A 13,732-nucleotide genomic window follows, 5' to 3' on the forward strand; every position below is an offset into this window, starting at 1 on the left:
GTCGATTGGCTTGGACCAATAGTTTAATTTATCTTTAAAGCAAGTGTCATTGGATGACACAATAGAATGTAACTATGTTAAAGCTGTGGTACCTTCCACATTGGATCACCACTCTTTTTCTTAAGACTACTAGATCGCTACATCTGACATGGATCAACATCATACTGGCTTTTTTATATTCATAAAAGATGCAATTTTAGTACATTTTCTATCTCCATTTGAGACTGGGATACAAAAAGGCTGGGTGATTGAAAGAGACAGGTGTATTAAAGACATGGTTTTTGAATCTTAAAGCTTTACTTTAAGTTAAAGATGGACGATGCTGATAAGGTCAAAAGAGGTTTTGATGATAACTATTGATATATAATAAACTAAATTTCTTCCTACATTATTCCATTGTTTGTTTGGTTGCTTAGAAAAATATAGGAAAGAAACATGAGAAAATAAAGAAAACTTCCAATTAATCCCAATCTGAAAATTGTTGATGATTATCATTACAAAACATAAATCAAATTCTTCCTACCTTTGACTTTGTGATCTCTCTTTGTACCTTGTAAAGTGTTTTACCATAATAAACTGTAGCCCTTTGGTTGGTTGGTTGGTTGGTTGGTTGCACAGAAGGGATAAAAAAGGACCAAAAGCAATGTATTGGGTACTTGTCTCCTTGAGTACACCTTGTTGTTTTCCAATAATTCTATGAAAATGGTGACCATTTAGCGCTAAAAATTATCATCCCATTAAATCACGATGCTTTATTAAAAACATCTCTTGCACGATACTGTATTTGTTTCGGTCGGTGAGAAAAATTAGTGATATATGTTACAAAAATATTGTGAGTCTGTGACGTTTGGCCTTATATCCCAACATTTGTATATCATTAACATTCTTTATCGTGAGACCGATGAGTTTTTTATCCCTTATTTTGTGCCTGTGAAAAGTATATTATTGTTTTTAACAGAGTATATATATATATTATTGTTAGATGATATTTAATCATTTTTTTTTTTTTTTTTTTTTTGTAAATTTTTTTTTTATCATTATTATTTTGTAAATACTTTCAAGTTGACATGACTTTAGAAATTTGTTCTGCCTTGCTTTTTTGCCAACTTCATTTTTACATTTCGTTTGTCAAATTATCTAAATAATAAGAAATTTCATTATTGACAATGATATATCATTGAAATTTGAATATAAGAAATCCTAAAAGAGTATGAGTTCGATTTGATATGAAAGGGATTTTCTATCATCATTTGTGATAATTTGGTAAGCAATTATGCTTTCAAGCATTTAGTCCAGGCAAATTTCGTGAAGAGCATCTTTAACCTAACATTTTCTTAATCCAAAAAAATTAGACTCCAGTGACGTTAACTAATTACATTCACCAAAAAATAAAAATATATTTACTCTAAAATTTGTATTAATTGTCTTGAAAATAACCAACCTAAAAAAAAAATATGAAAAACAATTAATAACTACCCCTTAAGATAAATCATAGGTAGAAGAATGCATGTGGTACAAAGAAATATTTTATGTCACTTTGTAACAACCTTTGTCAATATGAATAAAATTACACACTCATTTAAGGGATTTAAACCCTCACTATTCACTTTAAGAGCATGTATTTAGTGTGTTCTGTGTAACTCAAGCACACCACAGTCGTCCATATTTTGCACAGATATGGACAGCTGAGATAATCTGATATACTGGACACACCAATATATTTTCACTTTAAAAAGTAAATAAAATACAACTAGGATGCAACATATTTAATAAATATAAATATTTAGAAATCATCAAATTTTAGTTGTTACTTCTTGTCACATGTGATCCTCATATAATTGAATCAATTGTTAGTGAACTAAAAAATTTTGATTTTTTTTTTTTTTTTTTTTTGTGATTAAAATAATGGTAACAGTCTTGCCTACTAAATGAGACTATTATCTGTTAATGAAAAAAAATGAGACAATTAAAATGTTTAAATAAAACCACTAGATGAAATGAATTTGTCAATGCTTATCATATAGAATATAATATGAATATCTTGGGTGGATATTTCCCAATTCAGCACAAATATCCCCCTTTCATTACTTGCATATATATATATATACAAAATATGTACAAATATATATAATTGCATATATCTCCTACAAATTTTGGGTTTTTCCATTTCTATGTAAGCTTCTCAGGGATTTTTGTGAGATTTCTTTACAGAGCGAAAATGATTTTACCAGGTCAATCTTGGCTGCTTACAAGTAACAACGGAATGACCTAAGACGCCGTCGTTTTGAGCCCCATAGATCTAAGACGCCGTCGTTTTGAGCCCCATAGATCTAAGACGCCGTCGTTTCACCTGCTGGTCTGATGTTTTCATTCACTTCCTCAGTTGTCATATAGGACTCACGCCCCTCTCTATATCTCTCCAACTCTCTCTCTCTCTTTCTCTCTCTCTCTCTCCACTTTACCTTTCTCTTCCTCTCTCTGCTCCTCTTCGAGCCCTAACGTTGACCACGAGATCATCAGAAATCTCTGTTAAATCTTCAATTCTCTTCGCCAAACAACGCATCACAGTTCGCAAGCTCAGGATCTGTTCATTTCAACTCTTAATTTCACTAATTCAAGGTCAGATCTCATTCACACACTGTTTCTTCGTTTGATTGCACTGGTTTTACGGTTCTGATTAGTTTAGACAGTTCAATAGTAACGTGTATATTGAATCTGGGGTTTTCTTTATTTGAATCATTACAGATCTGATTGAATTAAGAGGATCAATCATTTTGTTCCCCCAAAATTGATTCTTTTGTTGCGAGTAAACGTCAATGTTGTCAAAAAGCGATTCGATTCAGATTCGAGAGGTTTGGAATGACAATCTCGAAGAAGAATTTGCTCTGATCCGGGAAGTTGTCGATGATTTCCCGTATATTGCAATGGACACGGAGTTTCCTGGTGTTGTTCTTCGACCAGTGGGAAATTTTAAGAACATCAATGACTATAACTATCAGACTCTGAAGGATAACGTTGATATGTTGAAGTTAATTCAGTTGGGGCTCACATTTTCAGATGAAAATGGAAACTTGCCTACTTGTGGGACTGATGGGTATTGCATTTGGCAGTTTAATTTTCGCGAATTCAATGTCAGTGAAGACATTTTCGCAAATGACTCGATTGAGTTGTTGCGGCAATGTGGTATTGATTTTAAGAAGAACAGTGAGATGGGTATTGATGCTAACCGGTTTGGCGAGCTTTTGATGTCATCTGGGATTGTTTTGAATGATGGCGTGCACTGGGTGACATTTCATAGTGGGTATGATTTTGGGTACTTGCTTAAGCTATTGACTTGCCAGAATTTACCTGATTCTCAAGCGGCGTTCTTTGATTTGATCTATCTGTATTTCCCAGTGGTGTATGATATCAAGCATTTGATGAAGTTTTGTAACAGTCTTCATGGTGGATTGAGCAAGCTTGCAGAGCTGTTGGAAGTGGAAAGGATTGGTATTTGTCATCAAGCAGGTTCAGATAGTTTGCTTACTTCTTGCACATTTAAGAAGTTGAAAGACAGCTTCTTTAATGGTTCGGCGGAGAAATATGCCGGTGTTCTTTACGGTCTTGGTGTTGAGAATGCATCTGATAATAAATAATTGGGGAACAGTTATGTATGTTCGATTGGCATGAAACTCCCATTTCCATCTGTACACAATTGGCAAAAAGTTGTCGCTTATGAATTTTTCCTTGATTGTTTTTCCCTTTTTCTGATCTTCTGTAACTGATCCCATAGATGGGCGTTGTAGTTTGAGTACTGTAAATTATTACAGTTAGTGTTTCAATAATAGTTTTAACCCTTCACAACTTCTTCTTTTTTGTGTTTTTCCCTTTATCTTCAGTATTTTGGTACTTAATCATACCAAAGAGCACATAACTCTTTACTTAATTATGTGCCTTATAGTTATAACACATGCAAAATAGATCAAACATTAGAAAAATTATATTTACTGTAACATAAGTTGTGTGCGTATAGAGTTTTGGTTTTCAAGCTTTGCCCATGTTAAGATTATTGCTGTTCAAAATGAGTTCAAAACTTTTCGGGTATTTTATTTCATCTTTGCCTATTTATTCTTATCTATATGTAGCTGTTTGTCTTGATCTATTGAATCATCCAAGTTGTGATACATTATTCCAAAATTACACTACTTGCAAAAATGACTATTTTGGATCTCTCCCTTTCTCTGATCTTATTGAAGCATTCACAAGAAGGCATGGACTATCTCATAGTGTGAAGAGGATAGGGTTTGAGGAGGATGATAGTTATTTTCGGGAGATTTACAGTCAGCTTGCTTTCAATAGGTGGAACAATTATTAAAAAGCATAAGTTGTGTACGGTTTGTTTGTGCAAGTTAAAGTTATTTGAACTCTTTCTGTCTCTGTTTTTTCTAAAGTATTTTTAAACTAAGGTAATATTTCTTCGTTTCTTGGCGTTTTATGTATCAAGTTTTTACTTTCTCATTTAACAATTACATTTTGGAATTCTATAGGATATTTTCGATCATCAATATTGTTTATGCTTTACCTCATCTATTTGAAGGTAATTCTGTAACGCGATTGTTGGTATTTGAGCTCTGGTTTGATGTTCATTACAATGCCCTGGTGGAACTTATTGGAAAGTATCGTTTTTCATCTATACCGAACTATATTTGTATATGTTTCAATTCCTTGCATTGCTTGCAAAATTTTTCTGAACATTTGTGTTATTTCACATGTATATCTGTAACTCTTTTGTTATCTTGATGTTTCACATGTATTGCTCAGAAAAATGATACTTTCCAATAAGTTTTTATGTTCACTTAAAATTTTTCTGAACATTTGTGTTATTTCACATGTATATGTTTCAATTCCTCGCATTACTTAGTTCTAGCACATTTAAGAAGTTGAAAGATAGTTTCTTCAATGGTTCAATGAAGCAATATACTGCTGTTCCATATGGTCTCATCGGTGTTGAGCATGCACCCCAAAATAAAGATTTGGGATACAGTTATATACATTTGTTTGGCATGAAACTCTTTTTCCACCTGTATACAATTGGCAAAAAGTTGTTGGTTTTTAATTTTTCCTTGATTGTTCTTTTACTTTTTTGTGGTCTTCTGGTTAACTGATCCCTTAGATGGGTTTTGTAGGTTGAGGACCATAAATTGTTACACTAATTGTTTGTAAATTATTCTTAACACTTCACAACCTTTTTCTTTCTTTTCATTGTGATCTTGAGTGTTTCGGTGCTTAATAATACTAAACTATGTAGAATTGTATGTTTTACCTTGTTTTTTTTCCTAATAACACATGCTTAGTCAATAACATATGTTGTGTAAAAAGTTTTGGTTTTCCAGCTTTGTCCATGTTAAGAAGATTACAGTTGAAAGTGTCTCGAAATATTTTAATATTTTATTGTATCTTTGCCCATTAACTTTGCTTCTATTTTTGTAGAATTGTTTGTCATGATCAATTAAATTATCCGAGTTCTGAGATTCTACGGTATTCCAATTTTATCCTACGTTATTCCAATTTTATCTCTCTCTAAAGGAAGCACAAAAAAGGATTGGACATGCATGGGTAAAGAGGACGGGCTTTGAGGAGCATGGTGAACAATCATTAAAATGCAGAAGTGATGTGTTTGCTTCTATTTCTGCAAGGTATTTAAATTATCGTTTGTGTCTTTTCTAGAGAATTTCTAAACTAAGGTAATATTTCTTCATGTCTTCTTTGTCTTTTACATTGCAAGTTGTTCCTTTCTCTTTTTAGTTATTGCATTTTGGGAAGGTAATGGTGTATTTGGCTGTAGGGGATCCGAGGTCTGTTAGATGTATTTGTTGCAATGTGTATTTTCCATGTTGATAATCTTATTCCGTGGCATTTATTGGAAAGTATTGTTTCCATCTGTACTGAACCATTTTTTTATTGCGTGTTTCATTTTGTTGCGCTGCTTGTGAACTTCTTCTGAACATGCAAATTCTATAACACATAGATCTATTAACACTTTGTTATTTTTGGATGGAAATTAACCTTTGAGGCACCTCTTTTTAATATTGGAAAATTCTTATCATACCACAATCACGTTTTTCATAAATTTGAAATGCCTCTGGTTGATGCTGAACAAAGATATTTACAATCTGAAGTCTGTTTCTGCTCACTCGGGGTCTCATCTAGTTCAAGTTAAAGCTCATCTTTTGACATGGTTTAATATGCTCTATGATTTGAAGACACTTGCAATTTTGTTTCTTATTTCCTTCGTGATCAATTTTATTCTGATATTGAGCAACTGTGCACACTGCGTACACATGTGTTATTACGTTACAAAATATTATAAGCAATTTTCTTGTTGATTGTGCTTAACAAAGACATGTTTAAGGCATTATCTTATATTTCTCTGCAAGATGCCCAAGTCTGTCATATTATGTAATTGAACTTAACTTGGCTGAAAACTACTTTGTCCAAATAATTAGATAATATTAGATAAACCTTACCATTCTGCTTTAGCAAGGAAGAGTAGGAGAGAGAGTAGAGTATTTCATGGTGGGAGAAAATAGCTTCTTACTTGTCTGTTGGAGATTACTGTTGCTTTGGCAGTGTGGCGTCTGAGGCTTGTGTTTTGGATTACTTTGAATATATAAAACTATTGAATACTTTGAAACCAAAATATTCAAAACATCTTTACTTGTTTTAACTAATTTAGCTAGATTTCAAGCAGTGTTTTCTGGGAAAATATGATTTCCACGAAAAATAGTAAAAAGTATGGTGTTGAAATAAATTATGTTCATGCAATTGCCCTAAATATTTTATGATAAACCAACTCCTTAAATTGATTACGAATCAACCTGCAATAAAAGTGACCTCCTGATGCTATGCCAGTCCACCTCATAATAGATGCCATAGCTAATAACACCTGAATCCAAATACTCCAAGTTCAAGTCAAACGGGTTGCATGTTATTTTCTTTGAGCTGACAGGGTTTGACAAGCTTTTACACCTGATCTAGCAAACTAATAGAGCTACAATCTCATTTATTTAGCCCATTAGGGACTTTTTTTTTTTTGGTGATCAGTTCAAATCGTTGAAACATATTGTTGATTTTTAGAAAAATAATGAGACAAATGATGATACAAATGGCTATGTAAGCTATTGATGTTGCGTGGAATTAAGTTGAATGGTAGTGTGCATGGGTCCTTTTCATCAGTATATACTAGTTAAGCCATATGTATTGTGTCATGTTGGACAAGCTCATGGAGCTTTTACAAGTGGGGAGGATTGGTATATCATCAGAGAAATTAAATAGTTTGCTCACTTTTGTACTTCCAAAGAGTTGTAGGGCAATTTTCTATAATGGCTCAACTGATAGAATCAAGTGACAAGGTCTTATGCCTCAACCAACAGACTTCCAAGTTTGTGTTCGGGTGTCTTCTACTGTCTTGGTGTTGAGAATGCACTTGAAAGTGAATGACCAATAGAGAAAAAAAGAGAAGAAGAAGAAGGAATGAAAAATGTTTGTTTGACTAGTTAGGTTTGGACATCCTATTATCTTGTTACACAGTTGGTGAAAGCTTTGCTTCTTAATTTCTGCTTATATTGTTTTTTCCCTTTTTTTCTCTTAATGCTTTTTTTTATTAAAATATGGCCTGGGCTTGTGGCTTGAGTTCTGTTATCTGTCTTCCGATTACAATATTAGTGCCTCAAAACTACTGCTTATCTTCTTTCCATTACAATCTATAGTGTAAGATTTATATCTGTTAGTTAGATGTATCTGACTCACATAGTGTGAAGTGAATAAGATGAGGGTTTTGAGTTCTTTCCTCATCAATGAGATCACCACTTTGAACTGTAATTATATCATGAGAAGCAACTAATCATGAGATATGGGTTGTTTGGTTAGTTACATTTCTGCATCTTGTTCAGTTATTCAAAGCCTTTATTGTGTGATATCGGTTGTTGGATTAGTTACATTACGGCTTTATATCCACTTTCTTGAGTTATATGTCTGTGTCCACGTCTTGTTATGAAATTGAAATCCTTTCTATTATTCAATTGTGCTCGGGTTTTTTTGCGTTGCTCTAACAAATGGAATCGTATATCTCCATTATTGAAGTATAGAAGTCTGAGATTTTCTTTAATTATTCTGCTTGCAGCAGATGGAAAATGTTGATCCCTTTCTCCCGTTTTGTCAAGTGATTCATGTAGAAGGCCGGGAAGCTGTCACTTTGCGAGGATAATGGATTGAGGACGATGGTATTTGTAATGAAATGTGAGTAGTCCTTTATCTTTCTAACAAATTTCAGTCCTACAGAACAGAACTCAAAAGATACATATAGCTTCCTGACATGGAAATGATCATCTTCGGTGAAGAGAGATAAATGAGAGGAGCTTAATTTGTTAACTTGCAATGTGAATGTAATTTGCATTTCCATTCCTCTGGCTCATAAATTGCATTCTGAACTCCGAAATGCCTGTTGGGAGTACCTAACCTGGATTGGGACTCTAATGGTTTCCGTAACTGGTACACATCCAAATTATTGTGCTCACATCTTGGCATGCTTGAACAGACTTTGCTCACACCCCTTTATACGATGATGATGCTTTGAGTGGAGTTTGTGTGTGTCGGGCATCACATGATGTCAGGGTTTTGTCACGTGGTGGGGCTATATCCCCCCTCATATACATAAATTCTTTTCAGTATTTCTGAATTCGGAGGATGTAATGTTACTCTTTCTTTTGTTCTTGCCATGCTTTCAGAGGAGGAGCCGTCATACAATATGAATTTTTTAAATATTTAACACATTAATTATTAACTTTGATAAATTAATAAGATTTGTTTCCATCAAAGAGAGGTCTCTTTAGAGCTTATTCTAAGTTGCAGAGACTATGTACCTGATCAAGCATGAATTTACAGCCATGTCAGATGAAGGAAAGAGTTTCAGAAGTATACTACTTTTTTCTTCTCTTCAGAGTTTTTTTTTTTTTTTTAAAAAAAAAAAACATATTTATTAAACTTTTAGTTACAGATTCTGACTATTTCTTGCTTTTCACAACCTTTATATTAAAGCAAATCGATTTTTTTCACATATAAGAAAAATATTAACGAATCATTTAATTCTACAATTTTGCATTTGTATCAACAACATGACAAAATGAAGCCGGCTATGAGTAATTTTAAAAGATTTTTGTGAGAATATATCATGATTTTAATATTTATACATCTGAACGGAGAGTTGGGCGCTTTACCAATTACGCCATTAAGAATATCCTTTAAAAAATAAAATGAAACTACTAGAGTAAAAGCCGGCTATGAGTAATTTTAAAAGATTTTTGCGAGACTATATCATGATTTTAATATTTATCCATAATGAGATGAATTATCAGAGCTAATTTAATAATTTTAGGATTCTTTTCGTGTAAACATCAGATGTTTATATAAAAGAACATGTGAAAAATAGAGATAATATTTATTCCATTAATATATAATGCAATAAGAAATTGAAATAATAATAAAAGGCAAGAATTTAAATTGTAAAGGGAAGTAGAAAATCATTAGAAATGATCTCACCTCTAGCATTTAGTTCATGTCATAATTTAAAACCAGACCATTGAAAAAGAAAATAATTTTTGGAAAATAATTTCCAAAATTCTACCTTCCATACTTAGTGTTAAAATGTTATTAGACTCCAATGCCATCAGAATCACAAACAAAACTCATCATAATTCAAATGAAAATCGGTGTCTTTGATCGTTTTGAATATGTTCAAAGCTCATGACGGAAGAACAACAAATTAGTAACACTCAAGCATGAAGGTGTATGGAAACAAAACTCAGAAATATCAGCTTGATTTTTCAAAAAAAAACTCAGCTTTATTTATCTCAAATACTCGATAAAGATTATCTTGTATAAAATATGGGACACTCCACTTTTCTACGTTTACACTGCAATCTTAAATAAAATAGCAATTATAACGTTAACTTTACAAATAAATTATTATTACTTTTTAAATGGCACAACTGTCCTTTTAGATTTTCTCTCATTATCTCCAATCTTTAATATTTTATGTCTCTTTTGGCAAAATAAAAAAAATAAAAAAAAATTGAATAATATTTTGTTTCTAGGACCCAAAAAAATAAACTTATGTTGAATAAATTGTTTCTTTTGACCGGACCAAAAAAAAAAGTAACCATTAAAATAATTATCTCTTTTGATTGAAAAAAAAAAAAAAAAAACTAAAAAAAAAAAATTATTGAAGAAATTATCTTGTTGTCAACATAAAAAAAAAAAAAGTACCAAAAAAAGAGGATTAATATATATATATATATAGATATAGAATAAATTATCTTTTTTGATAAAACCATAAAATATATATATTTCTATTGAATAAATTAATTTTTTTGACGGGACCATAAAAAATCACAAAAAAAAAAAAAAGGTTTCCTCGGGACCGAAAAAAAAGTCAACTTTGTTGAATAAATTATTTGTTTTGATTGCACCAAAAAAAAGTCACAAATAAATTATCTCTTTTGACTCCCAAAAATAAAATTATCAGCATGGAATAAATTATCTTCTTTGAGAGGATCTCCGAAAAGAAAGTATAGCACATGAAAAAAAAAATAGTAAAGAAACTAAAGAAGGTTTAAAAAAAAAATTGTATAAAGGGTAGTTATGACATTATAAAATAAGGGAGAGTGCATTAATGAATTGAAGGACCTTTTTGTTATTATTATTATTATTTTTTTTTTTAAAAAAAGAGACAAGTGTAATGCAATTAGAGAAAAGTGGAGTGCGAATATCGTCTCTCAAAAATATTGAAAAAAACTGAGTTTTCTAGTAGGGTATGTTCGGTTGTATGGAATTAAAGCATTGGAATTAGAATTAGCTTGAAATTGCATGAATTGTTTTTCTTAAATTGCACAAATTTCAATTCCAAGACTCCAATTTTTTGCAGCCGAACGCCCATATGGTTTTAGCCATCTGTTATTCTATATTGAACCTTGGAAAGAATTTCCATAAAACACTTCGACTAATTTAATAAGCAAAGTGACCTCACAGACACTCACTCATCTAACTTAGGTGTTGTTCAATGGTTCAACCAAGTTTGTTCTGGTATGAGTTTTTAATAATTAATTTACGAGTAGATATTGAGTGAGTAGGGCATGTCATGTTATTAGCATGCCTATCCAATCAGAATACAACATTTAATGAAATGGGTCCCACTCTAATAAAATTTTCTTCCAATTAACTAAAATGGTGTATTTTAATTAGGTGGACATATTGATATGCTCAGCTTGCTGAATATATTCTCTTAATCCAAAAATAGTTTTTGAGTACATTGAAACCAAGACTTAAAAGCAATAAAAACTCTAAAACCAAGTTTTTGACTACAAATTGCCCAACACATAATTAGGATTCTAACATGTTCTAAGGCTCGACATGAAAAGGGTTTGAGCTGAGATCTGATCAAATTAGAGGTTAAAATTTGAGGTCCATATTTTAACAGGTTTGAATTTGTAAGTTTGAGTTAAAAAATGAATTGGGTATAGCTTCATGAAAATTTTGGTTGGATTGGACAATTTTCACCCAGCTTGATAAATTATTTATGTTTACAGTTTATTGTTTGGGTTAAGTGCAAAAAACCCCCATCTACTATCGATACAGTCCATATCTGTTTCCCTGTGTGGGAAAAACCCTCCTATACTATCAATTTGGTACAAATAGGTTCTTGGGTGGTATAAAATGGCGATAATACCCTTACGTTAGTTGAATAAATTAATGATTATAAATACAAGCCGTGTAAAATGACTCTTTTGTCCAAATTTGTGTAAAATGGTGTTTGTTTGGCAGAAGGATAAAATAAACCTCAAATTGTATAAAATAGGAAAAACCTAAACCGGAATATAATTAAATCTAAAACCAAATATGCCCCAACTATATAAAACATACTTAACCAATTTCAACCCTAAGTCTGCATTGTATACGACAGAGGCCGACTCTAAATTCCTTAGTGTTATGAAACCCTAACCCGTTTTCTTGTGTATTTATTTGTTTGTTGATCAGTTGAAGATAACTTGCAAGAATTGTAAAGTCAGTGAAAGATTGATTGTGTTGTTGTGTTGTGGCGCTGTGAAGACTCATTCGTGTCATAAGTGTTCTTAAATCAAAATTTTGTTCTTAAATCGTGTTATTTGTGTTAGATTTGTGTAAAATTTTGCACTGTGAAGACTTGTAAACTCGCTGAATGTTTTGTATGATTATGTGGTTCGATTTTGTTACAACATTTGTTAGGGTTTTCTGATTCGTCTCGTAAATTGTTAGTGTTTTCAGATTTTATTCTTAAATCGTGTATGCATGTATGGTCGATTTTGTTACAACATTTGTTAGGGTTTTTTGATTCGTCTCGTAAATTGTTAGTGTTTTTAGATTTTGTTCTTAAATCGTGTATGCATGCATGGTCGATTTTGTTTCAACATTTGTTAGGGTTGTTTGATTTTTTTTCTTATTTCTTTCCTAACAGTTAGGGTTTTTGTAAACAATAGTGGATTTATCATTTTTTTCTTATATTCTCTTCCAATTTTGGCCTCTATATATGTTTATGTCATGTATACACGATTCAGTAGTGTTAGGGGTTTGTCAGTTGGTTGGTTCATTTGTCCTTTTTGCCTATAGATTCAGTATATATATGTTTGTGTGACCCAATGCATGATTGTGACCCATATATGCCAAATATGATGATCTGGTCTCCATTAAATTGGGGTTTTATACTATAAAGTTTGAATTTTTATATGCACATATGCTTTGTTCAATGCATTATTGTGGGTTGATTGACTTTTTAAATTTATTGTTAGGGTTTTGTAAACAATAGTGGTCCCTTGCCATTATGCTTTATCCAATGCATTATTGTGGGTTGATTGACCTTATTTATTGTTAGGGTTTTATAAACTATAGTGGTCCCATGTGTATAGAAAATGCTAAGCTTTATGTTGGGTCCAAGTGCTATAAACAGTACCTAAGAATAATTGTGTTTTGTTTGTTTATACTTTTGATGGAATGTTTGTATATGTGATGTTGGATCCATTTCTTTATTATTTATATTATTTATACACTAACATTGTTTTTTAGTACATGACGGATCCATAGATATCGCTCTGATATGCATGCATGCTTGTGACAGAAGCATATATAGTTATGGTTTGTGACGGCTTACATTTGTATGGTTGTTTAGTAAATAGGGAAAACATACATACTTCAGTTGCATTATTCGGGAAAGTTGAATCAACATAACAACTATGTTGGTGGTAGCATAGAGCTAGTTGACAATGTGGACCCTGACATGATGTCTTACTTTGAATTGGAAGACATGGTGGATATGTTATAATTGGGTGAGAGTAAAATGTTCTACAGAGATCCTATTGGTGGGCACTTAATGCAGATAATTAATGATGGGAGTGTTATGCAGATGTTTATGGCATACAACAGCTTATCTTTGATTAAGATTTATATCACTGATACTGAGAATGAGGATTATAGGTTTAGTGCACAAGTTCAGCATTAATGGACAAAATACTTAACCCAATCAATGGATGACAGTGACCATGTGCAGCCTAACAGTGACTATGTGCAAGCTGTAAGTGTTGAAGAGAATGTGCACAATGATGTCTCAGTTGATGAAGATGATGAAATATATGATGGGGAAAATAGTGAAAAGTTAGATGATGTCTCA

At 32.0% G+C, this 13,732-nt stretch overlaps 1 protein-coding gene across 1 annotated transcript; it reads left to right on the forward strand.

Annotated features, from left to right (window-relative positions):
• The first annotated feature begins 2,408 nt into the window (after positions 1-2,408).
• Positions 2,409-3,843, forward strand: LOC132284558 (probable CCR4-associated factor 1 homolog 7). The gene is made up of 2 exons (XM_059786668.1): positions 2,409-2,619; positions 2,746-3,843. Exon 2 carries the CDS (start codon positions 2,817-2,819, stop codon positions 3,633-3,635), a length of 819 nt encoding a protein of 272 aa, XP_059642651.1. The 5' UTR covers positions 2,409-2,619; positions 2,746-2,816; the 3' UTR covers positions 3,636-3,843.
• Positions 3,844-13,732: the final 9,889 nt, after the last annotated feature.

The sequence above is a fragment of the Cornus florida genome, unplaced genomic scaffold (assembly GCF_030987335.1).
Source record: "Cornus florida cultivar Cherokee Brave unplaced genomic scaffold, ASM3098733v1 CherokeeBrave_3.0.0_Hap2_Chr11, whole genome shotgun sequence".
NCBI lineage: Eukaryota > Viridiplantae > Streptophyta > Magnoliopsida > Cornales > Cornaceae > Cornus > Cornus florida.